At 42.3% G+C, this 19718-nt stretch overlaps 1 protein-coding gene across 3 annotated transcripts in view; it reads right to left on the reverse strand.

Annotated features, from left to right (window-relative positions):
- The window catches only part of Ryr3 (ryanodine receptor 3), a 553860-nt gene that overhangs the window by 92551 nt on the left and 441591 nt on the right, over positions 1-19718 (reverse strand). For all 3 annotated transcript variants that reach the window (XR_015684544.1, XR_015684543.1, XM_087655160.1), the window contains exons 61-65: positions 16432-16481; positions 15978-16038; positions 12972-13210; positions 11488-11569; positions 904-1034 (exon numbers count right to left, since the gene is read on the reverse strand). Coding sequence is in view for 1 of the 3 variants with exons in the window: in XM_087655160.1 (XP_087511286.1) it covers positions 904-1034; positions 11488-11569; positions 12972-13210; positions 15978-16038; positions 16432-16481 (563 nt within the window). In the remaining 2 variants the exon portion in view is untranslated. The remainder of the gene's footprint in view (positions 1-903; positions 1035-11487; positions 11570-12971; positions 13211-15977; positions 16039-16431; positions 16482-19718) is intronic.

Genomic DNA, 19718 nt, shown 5'->3' on the forward strand with positions numbered 1-19718 from the left:
TCCCTGTAACAACCTTAACTAATATCACCGTGAATGAGAGCACTTCTTTTCACTCTCCAGAAGGAGGACCACAACTTGACTTGGACTTTAGCTTTAATGGTTATTGGTTGTTTTCTGAGAAATCTTTATTTGTAAAAACAGGCTGTGGGCCAGATTTGTCCTATGTACATACTTTACCAGTCTCTGCTATAGAACTTAGGACATGCTAATTCTTCTGTTAAAAAGTCTCTCTTGTATAGCTACAACTCCTTCTGCTGTTATTCAATGTCTTATTTTTTGTGATCATAGATAATATGTGCTCAGTATCTTTTTGAAGCACAACTTTCTTTTGAAGACTGTATACTTAGGTTATTATTATGCATATGCTCCTTTGTGATGGTACTCTGACTAAAGACTAGATAAAAGTAGTCATGTCCCTGGGAAGACAGAAGACCTCAAGGTCTTAAAGTATCAGGACATGAGAATCCACCTAGACTATCTCCTCAGTATGAAAGAACTATCAAAAGTCTAATCATCAAAAAAAGTTCTTTTTGAGCCCATTTTTCCAACAAGATAGAGACAATATCTGGTCTCTAACTTAGACCCACTGACCTACTCTCACATTTTGAAGATTAACCTTGCAAACTTAGTGGGATTTAGAATCACCTGTAGGTAGGCCTGTGAGGGGATTACCAGAGAAGTTTTGCTGAGAAGGGAAGACTCCCCCTGAGTGTGGGCAGCACCATTCTATGGGCTGGGGTCTCCGAGTGAATAAAAAGGAGAAAGTGAGTGGAGAACCAATATTTGTCTCTCTCTCTCTTTCTCAATGTTGGCACCATGTGACTATCTGCCTAAAACAAAATACTACAGAGCTGTGGTTCTACCCCTGCCACTTTCCTGGCTACTCCCTGGGTTGATACTTACTAGACCGCTCCCTGGGTGTTTTGGTGTTGAAGACTGAGAGGGGATTATAGCGGTTAAGGCTGGGTTCCAGAAATGCCACAGGGATAGCAGCTGCTAGGGAAGCCAGACATTCTCCAAGAGCAGGACGTTGCCTGGAAACAAAGAAGTCCATTTAGAAGTAGTGCCATCCACATGTGGACCCCACACATCAGCTAGGTCCCCTCCTCAGGATGCCTCACTACTTTCCTATGTTTTACTTCATTGCATGTACTTTCTCTTCCTATCTTTATCCAAATACTAATGATTTCGATTAAGCTCACTGCTTCGAGCTACTACTTGTGGCTAAGATGATATGATGATATGCCGTGGGCCTGTTATAGGACCATCATGGAAATAACAGACTTCTGGAGAAGGTGCATCTGAAAATCTGTGGACCAGGCTGTCAGTTATAGGATTTCCTCCAGTTCCCAACCAAGACCTGCACCCAAGACTGTGTGGGTTAGTTACCCCTTACTGTGACAAGAACCAACAATTTCAATAGCACCAAGTAGCTGGAATTTCAAAAGCATAGGCTCTCTGAAAGTAGATGACAAGAATTTATAAAACTGGTAGCATTTTTTTCACTAAAAAGAAAGCCATATTGGTCTTAAATTTAACCTTTGGTTACATTGGTGGTTGCTAAGGTTTGGTCTGTTGCTATGCATTGTAATACTAAATACCAGCCCCAAGGTCTGGTTATTCCTAGGGATGAGGAGATCTTCATGTATACCAAATGATGCTATATAATTTTGATCTTTAATTTAAAAATATTGGTTGAATAAAGATGCCTACAGCCTATAGCTGGGCAGAAGAGAGGTAGCAGGGCTTTGATTCCTAGGCTTGGGGTCTGAGGCAGAGACCGAAAGGAGAGGAGGGGAGGGGAGGGGAGAGGGGAGAAGGAGAGAGTAGAGGGGAGAGAGGGGAGAGAAACACCATGGGGTAGATGGATCATGAGAACATGGCCATGAGGGTTGGCCAATTGGAGTAGGAGTGCCCCAGCCAGAACATGGCAAGTTATATCTTGGGGTTATTGACAGGGAAGTAGACAAAATAGCATAGAGGGTTGATACCTGCCCAGTTCTAGTGATTTAAGGCTTATTATAAATATAAAGGTTTTATGTTTTTATTTGGGAGCTAAATGATCCAAGGTGAGGTAGAAATCCCCAACTGAATTTTACTACAATATGTGGTGAATGTCCTTTCTTGCTACTATAGATCAAAGATAGAACATATATATTCCATACAGAACCCCCAAAGGAATACAACTTAAAAAGCCAGATCTTTACAAAGTAATCATAAGGATCAGCTTCCCTCTACAGCTGTGTTAGAGAAAGAGGTGCATTTGAGTTAAATTTTTAAAATGTGATCTTAACCTTTTTTGAATAAAATTACTGGAGAAGGCTGTTGGAGTAGATTGGGCTCTTTAGGGGCAGCCTGAGGGTGTACAGACTGCTTTAGCTTGAGGTGTAAGAGTAATGCGCTGATTAGAGAGGGGAGAAAGGGAGAGGGAGCCTGAATTAGCATAAAGATTTGGATTCACTGAAAATTCAGCCAGGCTTCACTCAATTACCTAACAGATTCAAAATGTGAAATTTTAAACTACTCTAAAGAAAAACCAATAGATGCAATTTTTATCCTTCATTTTCTCAGGCTCAGCTTTTAAGAAATGGACCTCTTATGTGCTAGGAAGTATTCAAGGGAATAACTTTCAAATCACCCCTGCAGGAGGGGTTCTTAGTTCACCACTTCCTAGATAATGGCATGGCCTTGTCCTCCAGGAAAAGGTCTGGCTGTTAGAATCCTTCCGACTTCTTCCCCTGATCCAGGTAGACTTCACAGGCAGAGTACCCTTGGGCCAAGCCAAGACCCTGTGTTTGTATATCCTCAGGAGTTATGTTAGTGGGAAGAGAGATAAGGATGGGAATGGGGAGGGAATGGGGAGAGCGAGAGGTGTGTAAACCGCTGAGACCAAGGCCCACTTCTGAGCAGCCTCCAACCAGGCCTTTTCCCTCAACCGTCTTTTTCATAAACTCTTCTTTCTCCTTTGCCTTTTCGGGCAAGTTCAAGATGACAGAGAGGCCTGAAGAAAAGAGCATCCCCCTTAACTTCTCATATGACATGGCCAGTAACTTCAAAGAGGACAGGGAGGAACAACTGGAATAAGCGCCCCACAAAGGGCCATTTCACAGTGTGCAGCAGCAGAGTAGTCAATAGGAAGTTGTAGGATGTCTCTTCTGTATCGCTTTTGAAGAAGAAGAATGAGAAAGTGTGTCAGGGAAAGGGCTGTCATGGGCAGGGGGCGGGGCGCACAGATGGAAGATAATCTGGGAGGCATTCATGTGTGGTATGAAATGATTGGGCAGGGTCCCAAGTCAGGGGAGATTGCAGGTAGCACTAGGAAGCGTTGCTGAACCGTCAGCATCTCCACTTGCTCTGTTTTACTGAAATTGAAGTTCTGAGCTCATGATAGTGGGTGTTTAGATGGAGAGGCAGCTACAAAGGCAAGCCTTGAGGGGAGAAAAGAGCTGAAGAGTCCCTGTTGTGCAGGGTGGCAGTGACAGGGACATGACCCTGTCCTCTCTGATATTAATTACTGAAAAATCTAAGTCACACCAGCTTCTCAACAGGACACTCTCGAGTCAGGAGCACATGCGGATGCTAATTAACTGCTCAGCCGAGAGAGAGAAGCAACAGCTCTCCTGGCCCAGCTGCTAGCACAGTAAAACCCAGAAGTCTGACAATCAATCCTTCTGGCTATGAAATGCCAGAGAGAATGACCTGGGGCCTCTAGGCCCATGGAGTGATGGAACTAGACATAGGCTTCTCCAGTCATTAGTGCCCCCAGGGGGCAATGTAGGTGTGGGCAAAGCTTCCAGACAGGGTAGAGGCTGCATGGTTAGCTCTATAGCAACCAAAAATAAAAAAAAAAGGACTTGCAGTTTATCATTGGATATGGAAACCATTTTTTCTTTAATGTTTACTGCCAGATAGAGTATTTTTCATATAATAAGTAAGTCAAGGGTGACTGGCTGGAAAGGTTTCAATATGTTTTCCAGTATTTATTAGTTCCCAAATTCCAAACTATGGGGCTTTCTTTCTTTGTTAATCTCTTACTTATAGGATGTCAGTGACAGTGCATCTCTCAAATGTCTATTGTCAGGGACATAGACAAAGACAAATCAATTAGAGTATATTAGTAGTATTGTGGTGGTTTGAATGCAAATGGCCCCCAGAGGCTCATAGAGATTGGCACCATTGGGAGGTTTGGCCATGTTGGCATAGGTGTGTCCTTGTTGGAGGAAGTGTGTCACTGGGGGTGGACTTTGGAGTTTCAGAAGCCCAAGCCTGGCCCAGTGTTACTCTTTCTTTCTGCTGCTGCTTGATCCAGATGTAGAATTCTAGTTACCTCTCCAGGGTCATGTTGGCCTGTGTGCTGCCATACTTCCCACCATCACGACAATGGAACTAAACCTCTGACCTCTAAAGCAGCCCTTATTAAATGCTTTCCTTTGTAAGAGTTGCCATTGTCACGGTGTTTCTTCACAGCAACAGAAGCCCTAAGACAAATACCTTATACACATATATGCTTCATGATTTTAAAGTTCTGCCCCATATACTCATGATGATACTATCTATGGAAAGGAAGCAGCACAAGCAGAGTAGAAAACACAGTTGGGGGTGGGGCACAGTACTAAATGGCAATATTAATAAGCTTGGTGGCTTAGACCTGTATAATGTACCATCAGAAATGATTGATCAGTGGAAGGCAGGATGGTGGAAGGAACAAGCCTCTAAAATGTGAAGGAAAAAAATTGGCTTTCACTCAAAATAAAATTGAGATTAAAGATTAACAAAATGAAGACCCAAACTTGGTTTTCTGAAAAATCTTCCCTGAAACCTCTTTAAATCCATTTTTTTAAAAAAAAAATCTCCATATTAGAGAACTCAAGAATTTTGCATGATCAAAGAAACAATATGTTTATTCTTTGATATTCAGTATCTGAAAATCTCACAGATTTATGTAATTCTCAATATTATTCTAAATTGAAAGCATTCCAAAAGACTCTTCTTCACTCTGTGCTGTTGACTTTTTCTTTTCACAACTACTCCCATGACTGAGGTGAGTGAATCTTTTCTAACTACAAGTCACATGCCAGGTAGAGCTGGGCTGAATACTTAGTGATTCCCCTGCAATTCAATGGAGGCTCTTTTGTCAAGAAAAATTTAGTTAAAGGTTATCAGGTCCAAAGGAAACTCCATTTCCCAAATTCTGGTGGTTAGATAGAAGCCAGCATTCCTCAGGAACTTGTGAGACTAGTTCCACTCTACCAAAAGAGCCATCTCCCTTGCCTCTGCTGGACAAATGACCACTGTGGCGTCCAGGCGTCCTCAGTGTTACAAACCCTGCTGTTCATGTCTACTTCACGCTAGCATCCGGGCTCTTCACGCTAGCATCCGGGCTCTTCACGCTAGCATCCGGGCTCTTCACGCTAGCATCCGGGCTCTTCACGCTAGCATCCGGGCTCTTTTAAGCTCTTCTCACATCCTCCCCTTCCCTCCTGTTAGGCTGCTCATGCTCCTTGTAACACTGCTCCATTCTCTCTTCTGCCCACTCTCTGTCTTCCTTCTTGCTCTCTCTCTTTCTGTGTCTCTCTCACTCTCTCCGCTCTGCTCCTGCTTCTCTCATGGCCTGGTCCAGTCTGCCGGCCATGTTCAGTCTACTACTTTATTCCTCTGATGGTTCTCTCTGTCTTATCTACAACAAAAACCTTCCCCTTAACGATACCATGGAGCCGTCATGTCTCATTTTATACAAAAGGTGGTAGAGAAATGCTGGTTTTATTCCACGTTTCTCTCTAAAACTCAACATTAGAAAAGAAATTAAAAAGACATCTGGATCTACGCTGAAGTTGTAGTATGCATTATAATCCCAGACCACAAAGTAATAACCAATCACATGGGGGTGCAAGAATTGAAATATGATTTATCATTTAAGAGCACTGGCTGATCTTTTAGAGGACCTGAGTTTGCTTCTTAGCACCCACATGACAGCTGATAGACATCTGTAACCCCAGTTTTAGGATATCTAACACCTTTTTCTGATCTTCTACGGTACAAGGCATGCACATGTTGCATAGACATTCAGACAAATACTTATATGCATGAAACTAACTAATTGATTAAAAACCAGCAATAATAACAATGATAACAGCAACAAGAGCCCAAACCCTTAATTTCCAGAATTAGAAGACCGAAGAAGTCTTTGGAGGACTTAGAAGATGTTTGAAACAGTGAGCATTTAGGTATATGAAGGTCATTGAAGACCTGGTGGACAATATATATGTGGGGGGCTTCCATCTTGCAGAGTAAGAGATGGGGCTGAGAATGATATGTGCCTTCCATTCCTGTCATCTGTGTTCCCAGACTGGAGAAACTTCTGGAGGTACATTGGCATGAAAGAATGAGAAGGAACTTGTTTTGGAGATGTAGACCTAAGCTCACCAGACGATGAGCATACATTAAATCTCTCAGAGAAATGCCTGGCTGCAGTGTGAGCCACTTCTCACTTGTCACTCTTGCTAGGGGTGGACATCAGAGCCCTGGGAAGAGTTTGGCCCTCTACCAGGTTCTCATCTTTGAAGGTGCCTGCTGTTTCCTCCCAGTTCACTCTTATCTAATTTAACACACACACACACACACACACACACACACACACACACACACACACGCGCGCGCATGCATACATGTGCACACACATATACATGCACACATGCACGTGCATATGTATGTACACATGCACACACCTTTGTTCTTGAGAGTTAACAATATTCCTAGCAGCCAAAGAAGAGAGAAAAAATGATTAAAAAAAATTATCCAGAAAAAGAAAAAGAAAAACAGAATGTGTATTCTCTTTACGCTCACAGAGAACAAAATCGAAAAGATTAACACAGGAATTTTTCAAAAAAAAATCATAAAAAATGCTATACAGAAAAGAACAGCTAAAAGTTTCCAGTAAGAAACCAGGTGTGAAAGGTCAAGGAACAAACTTACACAGGATTACTTTCCCTGAACAAAGCTAGGGAAAATACACACACCAGTAACTGTGCTGTAGTTTAGACTTGGAATGTTCTTGAAAGGTCCAGGAATTAGAGGTTACTGGGAGGCAGCAGGATTTTGAAGATAGGACCAAAAGGAGGATTTAAGTCCCTGGAGCTATCCCCCTAAGGGATAGAGTAATGGAACCAATCAACTATAAACTAAAATCATTGTTTGTAATATAAACCACAGAAAAGGAAAAATTTCCTAAACAAAGTAAATTTTCCTGACCTGAAGAATAAAGAGGAGAGGGTTAAATAGAATAGTCAGTCCTGGGATGAATCAGAGGGAGGTGAAGAAAACCTAGGAACTGCCAGTCCCCTGCTCTCCTCTGTAGTGTCGTATGTGATTGGAGAGCTAACTGCATTGAAGAGAAAATCATGGTAGCTAAGGCTCTAGCCCTGGAGTGGGCATTATAAGGTATCCAGAGACCCCAGAATACCTCAGGGCTCTTACAGAAGTGACTGGCCCTTGATGACTTCAGACTGTCAAAAGACAAAAGAATCTAAACTCAAGAAAATTAAGAATAGGGAACTCCTGGTTCAGAAATGTGGCTGATGTGATACATGATGTAGGCACAAAGTAAAGTGAGCAGGGCAGGGAATGTTGGGAAAATGTAGGTGCTACAGTGAATTTTATAGCAAAATAGAAAACAGGACATAAAGTAGGTTGGAATAGCAGTATATGCAATTTGCTTTTCTTTTAAAGTGGAAACGGGCTGGAGAGATGGCTCAGTGGTTAAGAGCACTGACTGCTCTTCCAGAGGTCCTGAGTTCAATTCCCAGCAACCACATGGTGGCTCACAACCATCTGTAGTGGGATCCAATGCCCTCTTCTGGTGTGTCTACAATGTACTTATAATCAATCAATCAGTCAATCAATCTTGAAAGTGGAACTTAATAGATATAGTGTATCAAATGGTATTTAGGTTAAATAAATCAAGTTTTAATCTTTTTCCCAATATGACAAAGCTGCACAACTCTATGATCTCATATGCCTGAAAATGTGTATCAAGACTGGTGCATACCCAAATGAGGCTAGGGACTTCTCAGGAAAGGACCTAGATGGGACATTGCCTAGGGTAAAGAAGATGGCAGACTTACTTAATTTTATATAGTTTTGCATGTTGGGTTTTGTTTTGTGAGTGAGCATACACTTTACAATTAAAACGTAAAAACAAAACAAAACAAAAAACCCAAACCAAACCAAAAAAAAAAAAAAAAAACAACAACAACAAAACAAAAAAAACCGAAAACACCAGACAGGCAAACATCAGTGACTGTGTCAGCAGCACAGTCCTAGTCCTAAGTCAGTTGCTGAGTTTCCTTAATCTAATCTTGGCTAGCCAGTCTTATGTGGATGTAGAATAAAAAATGCAAACTCCAATATTCCCAGCTCTGTCCAGAGCTGTCGCTGTGATGAATGTGAGTTAAGTACAAAAAGCCATGGATGAATAAGTCTTTCTGGTTTGACATTCCAAAATTAACTTTTTGTCTACTTTTTTCAAAAGAAAACTGTAGAAACTGTACAAAAATTATATAAGGTTTCTTGGTTTGCATGCGCATTCTCATATTCATTCTCTCTCTCTCTCTCTCTCTCTCTCTCTCTCTCTCTCTCTCTCTCTCTCCCTGTCTCTGATATCTTCTCTAAGTGAGATTCTGTGTTAATTTGGAAAATATTTTTGTAGATTCTATTTATTTGGTTAAAAATGCATGTTTAAAATTTTCTATCTTGGGGCCGGAGAGATGGCTCAGTGATTAAGAGCACTGACTGCAAGCAGGACTCCCAGTGGGATAAGGACAGTCACCCACCCACAAAGCCTTCGACCCAAAATGTGTCCTGCCTACAAGATGTGCAGGCACAAAGAGCAGCGATGGAGGGAACGGCCAACCAATGACTGCCCCAAATTAAGAGCCATCCCGCGAGCAAGAATCCTTGACACTATTAATGATACTCTGTTATGTTTGCACAAAGAAACCTAGCCTTAACTGTCCTCTGAGAGCTTCCACCCAGCAGCCAATGGAAAGAGATGCAGAGACTCACACCCAAACATTAGATAGACCTCGGGGAGTCTTACAGAAGAGTTCAGAGAAAGATTGAGGGACCCAAAGAGGACAGGAGGTCCCCAGGAAGACCAACAGAGTCAACTAACTTGGACCCTTGGGGTCTCCCAGGGACTGAATCACAAACCAAAAAGTGAGCCTGGGCTAGACCTAGGTTCTCTACACATATGCAGCAGATGAGCAGCTTAGTCTTCATGAGAGTCCACCAAACAACTGGAGGGAGGGCCATCTTGAGCTGTTGTCTGCCTGCCTGTGGATCCTGTGGCCCTAAATGGACTGCCTTGTCTGGCCAGTGGGAGAGGTTGTATCTTGTCCTGCAGCAACTTGATGTGTGAGGTGGGGGTGGGAGTAGGATGGGGGTGGGAAGTTGATACCCAGAAAGGGCTTCCCCTTCTAATGGGGATGGGGGAGGACTTACATGAAGGGGTACTGGGAGAAAAGGAAGAGCTAATATTGGGTTGTAAAACAAACAAACAAACAAATTTAATAATAAAAAGAGCACTGGCTGCTCTTCTAGAGGACCTAGGTTCAATTCTAACACCCTCATGGTGGCTCATGAACATCTGTAATTCTAGTTCTAGGGATCCAATAAGCCGGGTGATGGCGGTGCATGGCTTTAATCCAAGCATGCAGGAGGCAGAGCTAGGAGGATCCCTTGAGTTCTAGGCCAGCAGCCTAGACTACAGAGTGAGTTCCAGGACAGCTGGGGCTACGTAGGGAAATGCTGTCTCAAAAACCCAAAACGAACCAAAACTAAACAAATTGTTAACTGTTGATAACAAAGCCATTTCTGTATGTTTTCTCTAGAACAGAAAGGAAAGCCTGGGAAACTAAAAGACATCCTCATAAAGCAAATTTAACCATTAGCTCTTCAATGAGTTTCTTGAAGCCTGTAAGCCATCTGGAAGCTGGGGCTGTGATGGAATAGACTAGTTTTTAATTCCTCCCTAAAATGAATTTTAATCCACCAGGTCAGTTCTTAAGTTCCTATAGGGGAGAAGTTCTCATTTTGCTTCACTGACACAATGTTAATAAATGTGTGTTTCATTAGGAAATGAGGGTTGGATTTTAGGGTGTTTGATACAAGCATCACATAAGGGTATGTTCGTAGACGCCCAAGTGTGTTCAGATTAAATTACTTAAAAACAGATCAAAATCTTTGAGGCTTGCTTATTTGAAAGGGATAAAAGAATCAGTCCTTCAAGAATAAAGCTAAGTCTGAAACTTTTATCCTTCTTATTGTACTCCTGGAATTAAGTAGAATACACCACGCGGTACCCTAGGCTGAATAGCAAGGGCTCGTTAGGCTTCCACTGCCAGACTGGTCATAGAGCAAAAGTTGGAACCTTAAACCTCTACAAATAAGGTTGTCCAGATTCAAGATTATCAAACAGCTTTTCTGGTACCACACTGTGCATTGTTTAAAACTGTAGCTAATCTGACAGCTGACTATGGCAAAGGTCCCAGGGTGTGTCACACAGAGACTAATTAAACACTAAAGCCTTAGGTCCCCTAACTGTCTCAGAAAGTTTTAACCACAGGAATGTTGGAAGCTTCTGAGAAACCCTGATAATGACATGCATATGCCTTCAATACTGTTCGACTACTAGCACACGATTTTGCAGGGTTTTATAGCTCCTGTAGTCATACATATATTTTTTTTTCAGTAGCTTTTTCACTGAAGTCTTCAATCTGATTAATCTCATTATGTCTTTTTATATTGCCACAAATTTTTCATAACTCAGATGTAAAACTATCACTCCTGCTCAGTGAATATTGGGTTTTGATGGACTGAAAAACAGATATTAAATGGGTTTCTTTTTAAAATTTAGCATAATATCTTATTAATTTTTAAGAAATGTATATGTGCAGTCTACATTTTCTCCCATCCCTTTTCCATTTAATTCCTTTCATATATTCCTCATTGCTCTCTTTCAAATTCATGACCTCTTTTTCGGAGCTGGGGACCGAACCCAGGGCCTTGCGCTTGCTAGGCAAGTGCTCTACCACTGAGTTAAAACCTCAATCCCGCTCATGACCTCTTTTTAAATACACACACACACACACACACACACACACACACACACACACACACACACACACACACATTCCCAAACATAAATATGACCTCTCAGTTCTCAATCTGTATATCTGTATAATGGGCTGACCATTTGGTATTGGATAAGCAGTTTGTGTGGTCTTCCCAGGAGAAGCCTATTTCTCCTGCTCTTAGCAGTCCTTGTTGGCCTGTAGTTCTTTGGGTAGGGTTGAAGACTCCTGTTAGCATGTCTGTTTTTGTTCGTTTAGCTCCTGTTTAGTCAGGTATTTTGATCCTCTCTCCCCCACCACATTTTTTTTTGAGTCAAGGTATTTTAACTTTTAAAAAAAGTAAGTGAAAATTACTTACCTTTCAACATAGATATTTTTCCCAGTCCCAAGGGAATAGAGGCTGCACAGAATGTGGTAGCATGAAATCTGCACGTCACTCACTGAAAGAAAGAGATGCCACAGCCACATATCAGTCCCAGCTCTACCGCCATCACATGGGAAAGTCCATGAAGAAAAGAAAATTAAGGTAGGCATCAGTCAGTCATGAGCCAACAACCCCTCTCTAGTTTTCCCTCCTCCCTGTCTCTGTAAGCAAGTAAATTCCTCTTCAAACCAGATCCTCTTTTACTAGTATCTAGGAAACACTGACAGGAAAATGTGCTCTGACAGAATCACCTATGTCATCCGCAGGGCTCCTGTTGAAGATCACGAAGTTTCTTGGAGAAAGCAATCTTTTGGTCAATGGAGCTTCCATAACAGGTCATTTACCCAACAAAGGAAGACATTTTATTCATATTTTACCAAGGGTAATATTGTCTTCCTTTGGATTGAAGAACAAATAAATCTTGAAGCACCTATGTTACTTTTGATCATTTTCTAAGGTCTATACATCTTCTATGCTTTATTCAGAGAGGGAGGAGGAAGAAAGGAAGAAGGGAGAGGGGGAGAAAGGGAGGGGAAAGGGAGGGAGGATGGAGAGGAAGTTGGAGATAGGGAAATAGGGAGAGAGAGGAAGAAGGAGAGAGGGAGGGGGAGAGAAAGAGAAAGAGAGAGAGATCTCAAATATGCTCATCTAAAAATTATGCTGTATTTTTAATTGTATAATGGTCTTCTCTGTTTTCTAATGGAATGGAGTTGTGAAGGTGCACAAACAATTTCACCAGCAGGCAACATGTTCCCAACCACGTCTAGACTGCATACCATGGACCAGTAGGACTACTTCAACAGAACCAGAAACTAATTTAATGTTTATTTTCCAACACTGGCTTGTTTCCATGTCATAAAACTTCTACCTCGTGGGGACTAACTGATAGCCCAAGCTATCAACAACTGGCTAACTTTTAAACCACATGGCAATGTCTAAGCAGTCCCTAAAGCTCGGTGATAGAACATGAACACGGGGTTGGGGGTGGAGATGGGGCTGGACATTCTGCTAAGTACAAAGCAAATTAAAACCAATGAAAGATGGGAAAAATCATGAGATGTTAACCTCATTCCTTCGCTCCTGGTACCAGTGAGCAATTAAGGCTTTTTAATGCGGAGCACGGCATCTAGAAGCCCTGGTAACAGTATTTCTGAGGTGGAAAGGCTCAGACAACCTTTCCAAGTTCAATGGAGCAGGTGTGAAACTGGTTCAGAATGAAATCGGAGGAAGGTGAAGTGTTCTAAACTCACACTAAAGGGTTTCTTCCTTTCCAAGGGTCGATCACTTCTTTTTTTTTTATATCTAAGAAAAGCGTGGGACGTCTGTGTTTCTGCTCTGCCCTCACAGTCAGTGTGGGTGAGTGGGCTCTGTCTGTGGCCAGTGCATAGACATTGGTGACAAACAGCAGGAGGACTCACAGAGTAGATCCACCCCAAACTGATGCTGAGCGATGTGCTCAAAGATGGATGTCAGGATGGGAAGCAGAGCCACTGTGGTGTAGTTAATATTCTGAGAAACACCTTTGATCTGCGTTCTGGAATGGGTAAACTTCCCCAGCTTCAGGTTTTCTGAGGTCTTCTCAAGGTCTTCCGCAGCATTTTCAAAGAACGCTCGCAGCCCGGCTTTCACCAGCTCTGAGCCTGACTTCATCACTGTCCTGCAAGTAAACAGCAGTTGGAAACCGGCACAACTGGATCGTTGGACCAACCCCCTTTGCGTGGTGGTGACTTGGAGGCAAAATGGTCAGACAGTGGATACTGGTCTGTTTCTATCTGGAAAATAAACTTGAACCACACAGTTCCCTGGAGTTAGCAACTGAATGATGGGCTTGGCTTGCGGAGGTCATTGCCGAACCCTTCAGGACCCACAGAGAACTATGAATGGAGTGGTAGTGGTCACTCGTGATCTACTGCAAGCTGCAACTGCCTCGTCTGTTATTATCCAATGAAAGAACGGGAGTGAGCCTTTTCTGCGACTCATGTGTGGTCAAGAGCCTTTGTAAGGGCAATTTAAGAGGAAGGAGGAGAAAAGAGAAGAAAGCAGTCCCTGCAGCCTGTTCTTCTTTTAGTTTGCAGAGCAATCCTCCATTGGATGAGAGTCAAGGAAAGGGAGAAAGCCAGTCCTTTATAAAGCCAGCCTTATCAGGTCACTGAGGCAGGGGACAATGAAATGTGCCCTGGAAACAGAGGAAGCTAAGAACAGCTAATTCTTCCCTCAAAAAGAGTCTCATAGGACATAGAATCAGAACAAAACCTATATGCAGTCTGTAATTCTCCACATTGCAATATCCTCTTCAGAAGATAATGACAGAATTCCTTCCAGGGCAGATGCTCTTCTATTCACAGTTTTCTTGATAACATATCAGGATAGTAAAGACCATCAATGAGGCTTGCTTGGAAAACCAGAGATCTCCTGTTATGATCTGTATCTGCACTCTTGTTACTGTTCTTATTTATTTATTAGTGTGTATGTGCATTCGTGTATGTGTGCGTACGTGCAAGTGTGTGTGCGTGTGGGGGGCGGTGTATACTGGTCAGAGGCTAATGTTGGACATCTTTCGTAACCACTTTCCATTCTATGTATTGAAGCAAGGTCTCTCATGAGAACCCACAGCTCCTGTCCCTGAATGAGTGCTGATGAATTGCTATAACCACTAGACATTTTTGTGGGACCTGGGGATCTGAACTCCCATCCTCATGTTTGTTGGGCAAGGGCTTTTACCCACCGAGTCATGTCTCTAACACTTATTATATGTCATGGGTCAGTTTGTCACAGGGTTACTCTCTTATGAAGGTAGCTCTCTTTTTTTACATTAGATCTTGAGGGGCATATCTTCTTCCTGACTCTGATAAGGACCATTTGTTACTTAATTTATTTTTTCTGAGACAGGGTCTCACTATATAGCCTTTTGGCTGGCCTTAAACTCACAGAGATCTACCTGCCTCTGCTTCCTGAGTGTTGAGATTAAAGGCATGTGCTATCACACCCTGCATAAGGACCTTTTTTCTTATCTATCTATCTATCTATCTATCTATCTATCTATCTATCTATCTATCTATCTATTCTTCTCTCATATATTACATTCCTACCACAGTTTCCCCTCCCTCCACTCCTCCCAGTGCCCTGCCCCAGATCCACTCCCCCTATTTCCCTTCAGAAAAGAGCAGGGGTATCAAGGGAACAGAGCTTAACAAGTTATAATAGGCACAAACCCTCATATCAAGGGGGCAAGGCAACCTAGTAAAAGGGAAAGGGTCCCAAGAGCAGGCAAGAGAGTCAGAGACACTTCTCACTCCCACTGTTAGGGGTCCCACAAGAACACTAAACTACACAACCATAACATAAATGTAGAGGACCTAGGCAGACCCACACAGGCTCCCTGATTGTCATTTTAGTCTCTGTGAGCCCCTTTGAGCGCTGCTTAGATGATTCTGTGAGCCATGTTCTCACGGTGTCCTCGACCCCTCTGGCTCCTACATCCTTCCTCCTCATCTTCCTTGGGGATTCCCAGAGTTCTGCCTAATGTTTAGTTGTGGTTCTATGAATCTGCTCCCATCAGTTGCTGGATGAAGCTTCTCTGATAAGGACCATTCTTAATGAGCATGCTAAACAGAACTCTGGTTAGTCCATTTTACTTCTTCTCTCTTTTAAAATACCATGTATATGACATCAGAACTGTGAATTGTTTTTTTTTTAAATAAAATCTCCTTTCCTGTTCAGCCATCCTTCCTGCAGATTCTCAAATTATCCTGTGTCTTTTATTTTTATTAAACAAGGTCTTAGTATAAATCCAAGGCTGGAACCGAACTTTTGATTCTTCTGTGTCTGTTTTCTACCTGTTAAAATTACACGTATACTACTTTACCAACTAACTGACATATATTTATTAATTTGTGTGTGTGTATGTGTGTGTGTGTGTGTGTGTGTGTGTGTGTCTGTGTGTGTGTGTCTGTGTATGTGTAGTTGTGGAAGCTACAGGATGATTTCTGGGAATCAATTCTCTCCTTTACCACCGAGGTCACAGTGATTGAACTTGGGTTACTGCTGGGCTCTTTCGCTGGCATGTCTATGATCTTACAGATATCCCTACATTTTCTTCTGCCCATCTTTAACACAAAATGATACTCTTTGTCTCTCAGGATGACGAGGGTTTAACACTTACCACACATCTCTACCTGTGCCTGTGCCTATACCATTGGGCACACACTGAATGCTGCTATGTTATTTACACATTGTATCTCCTGAAAAACAATTTAGTTAGATGGGGTAAGAGCTGATGAACTGCTTCATATTTAAGATAGTCCATGACAGTAGGTCTGAACTGTAGGAATGGGAAACAGAAAGCTAACTTCTAGGGCCATCTTTGTCTATTTGGGGGTCAGAGAGGGAATCATAAGAAACTGTTAGAAACAAAACAGACTTACCTTGTGTCAAGTGTCTGAGCTAAGATATGAAGACAGCTCACCATTGTAGTTGAATCACTCCCTAGAATGAAAAACATCAGCCATGACTTCCCAAACCTGTCTGGCTGTTAAATACAGCCTTCTTAGTATGCAGGAGCCTTAGCCCAGTATAATTAACCAGCAACACACGAAGTGCCAGGTCTGTGTTCAGGGACAAGGCATTTATCTCTGGTCTGACAGAGCCTCTGCTTCATGATGGATGTCACAGGCAGAGCTTAAAACATTCATTGGTGTGGAAAATCTGAGCTGTTAAAGAGGCAGAGAGGTCATTAATCATGCTTCAGACCAATTTTCTATGGAAAATTTAGGTGACACCTCAGTCCCAAGGTACAGGTTTTCTAAGGGAGCCACAAATGAAGGCTCAAGGTAATTACAGGAAGGAGTGCTGCCGTTAGCAACACAGCCTTTTACTTACCAAAGAGGGAAATCCTGTGTCTCACAAGAGCGGCCAGCTTGCAGAATAGGCTAAAGTAGAAAAGGTTGTAATTCAGAGAGCTAGGGAGACTCAAGAAGTAATTTTTCCACAGCCTCCCACCCCTCATATGTGAAGCAAGATATAGATTGGCGCTTTAGGAGGATATGCCATGTCCTCTGGAAGAGTCCTTGGAACCATGCTGAGGAAAATAATGTGGTTCACACTGCATTGGTGGAGAATCATGAAAGGTTCCTTGCAGGCAGCTCCATTCTACTCAAGAAACCATTCCTCTGTAATGAGAACAATATTTGGCAATGGCCCTGTGCAAACTTTCCTTTGTGATAGACACGATGTGTTAAAATGTTCATTCATGGGACATGGGGACAAAAGATAAAGATTTTTAAAGGCAGCATGAAACTGCAAACTATTTTGCAGCCTTCAACCTTTAGTTGGAAGGCAGGAAAATGTTGGGATTAGGAAAAGTGTTAATAGTTAGAGTTGGGAATAGGAGTCTGTTAAACACAAAAACATTTTATGAAGTATTTTTGCTCTTATCCTTAGTAGTCTAAAGTCTGCCCTAGTTGGGTCCTTGGGAACTAGGAAGCTGCTATCACCACCACCACCACCACCACCACCACCATCATCATTATCGTTGTTACTGATTGTTGCTGTTTATATTTCTGACGTCTCTCTATGTTCCACTTACACTTTTCACCATGGAGCCCTTCGTAGGTTGAACTGTACTTCATCAATTGCAGTTAGGGAGGCCTCATGTGGTTAGAAAAGAGCCCTGTAGACGTTTCCCAGCATGCTGTCAACTGAGCACATCCAGGGTCACTGTGACTGCAGCCCACACGTGTGGCTGATACTCTTGGGAGGAGATTCTATGAACTCTCACATTTGACACTGATCTATCCTGAAAAGAACTTTGCATCCCTTCAGGAAGCAGGGGAACAGAGAGAAACCTAATAGGGAGAACAGACAGGACACTGGTACCGACTACAATGCTCTAGTGACACTCAGCTGAAACTACAGGCTCACAGTCATGGCTTGTATTGGGGATCCTTGCTGCTCACAGGACAGAAGTCTTGGTAGGATGGCTGGAACAGGGAAGAAATGCATCCTGAGTTTTGGCTGCTGAACCCTCCTCAACTTTAAAGGACAAAAATCTCTCAGTTAATGTCCTGGATTTGTTTTTTGGCTATCCTGAAAAAAAATCACAGCCAATGTCACTGTTGATTACTGGGAGTAAGTCAGAAGCTCCTTGGCCTAGAGCTGACGAGAACTCACAGTGCATTACTGGAAACTTGGCAGCTAATGCGAAGTTAATATGGGCTGCTCTTTGTTGGGTGTGAACTCATGGAGTTGGAGGGAGAGAGAGTACTGAACAGTGCACCCTGTACTGCTGATGGCTTAGGTCTGTGCTTGGCCCCAAATAACTAGGCTGTCTCGGTGAAGGAAGCTCTTTCAGTGCTCTCCACTCTGTGTTAGCTCTCTCATCTAACCAAATAGCTCTCCTACAAAAGTTGGAGATCAATTCAGAAAATTGAAAACAGCTTAAATGGCCGGGCACACATTTTGTATAAATTGAAAGTACATGTTCTTCTACCAAAAGAAAATTAGGTGCCTAGCACCTGAAATTTCAAAAAGTTGAAGCTGTTTCCTTAAAAGTCTATGATTTAAATAAAGGAATTAACGTGATGGGCTAGTTCTGTCAACTTGACATAGAATGAGACATTTCTGAAAAGAGGGAATCCTAGTTCACCTTTTAAGAAGGTCTGTAGGTCGTTTTCTTGACCTGATTAATGTAGAAGTGTGATGTGTGGGTGCCATTCCTAATTGTGTGTCCTGAATGTATAAGAAAGCAGGCTGAGGAAGCCACGAGGAGCAAGCCCAAAGCAGCACTCCTCCATGGTCTCTGCCTCTGTTCTTGCCTCTAGGTCCCTGCTCTGAATTCTTGTGCTGACGTCCCTGGATAATGGAGTATTATGTGGAGGTACAGAATGGAATAAGTCCTTTTCTCTCCAAGCTGATTTTGGTCATGATGCTTTATCACAGAAACAACAGCAACAACAACAACAGCAACAGCACCCCAAAGCAAATCAAAAACAATCAATCAAGCCTCCTAAACAAAAATAAACAAACAAAAACCCTAAGACAATTAATTATCTTTAGTTCAAACTAATAAAGGGCTAGAGGTCCCAGGTGGTTCTCTTCCTTCTCAGAGTATAAAAATGATAAAGACCGAGCCAGGTATGGTGTCTCAAGCCTTTAATCATAGCATTCAAGAGGCAGAGGCAGGCAGATCTTTGGAAGTTCCAGGTCAGCCTGATGTACACATTGAATCCAGGATGGCCAGGACTGTTACACAAAGAAGCCCATCTTGAAAACCAAAACCCCGGCACATATGTAGCAGAGGGCACCTTGTCCTGCCTCAGCAGGAAAGGATGCACCTAACCCTGTAAAACCTTGATGGGCCAGGGTGGGGGAACCCAGTGGGGTCCCGCACTCTCGGGGGGGGGCAGCATTTGGGATATAAATAAATATATACATAAATTTTACAAAAGAAAATCAGAACAAAACGTAATGGCATGGTGGCACAAGCCATTAATAGCCAGGACATCCAGGCTGTAGAAAGAGGCCTTAACAAAAAAAAAAAAAAAAAAAAAAGTGAAATTATTTCAAAAGAGAGAGCCTCGAAACTCCACACTGTGAAGGGTATCAGATTAAAGATAAGGTGGACACAAAACTGGAAAATCTTAATGAAATGGGCGATTTTCTAGAGAGATACAATGTACCAATGTTAAATAAAGATCAGGTAAACTATTTAAACAGCTCTATAACCCTTAAAGAAATAGAGGCAGTCATTAAAAATCTCCCACCCACCTCCACCCCCTCTGCAAAAACAAAAAACAAAAAAAACAAAAAAACCCAGGGCCGAATGATTTTAGTGCAGAATTCTACCAGGTTTTCAAAGAAGAGCTAATACCAATACTCCTTAAACTATTCCACAAAATAGAAACAGAAAGAATACTGCCAAACTCATTCCATGAAGCCATAGTCACCTTGATACTTAAACCACACAAAGAATCAAAGAAGAGAACTTCAGACAAATTACTCATAAATATTGGTGCAAAAATACTCAATAAAATACTAGCAAACCAAATCTAGGAACACATCAAAAACATCATCTATAATGATCAAGTAAGCATCATCCCAGGGATGCAGGGATTATTCAGTATACAAAAGTCCATCAATGTAATCCACCATATAAACAAACTGAAAGA

Source organism: Rattus norvegicus, chromosome 3 (genome assembly GCF_021556685.1).
Source record: "Rattus norvegicus strain SHRSP/BbbUtx chromosome 3, alternate assembly SHRSP_T2T, whole genome shotgun sequence".
Taxonomy (NCBI): domain Eukaryota; kingdom Metazoa; phylum Chordata; class Mammalia; order Rodentia; family Muridae; genus Rattus; species Rattus norvegicus.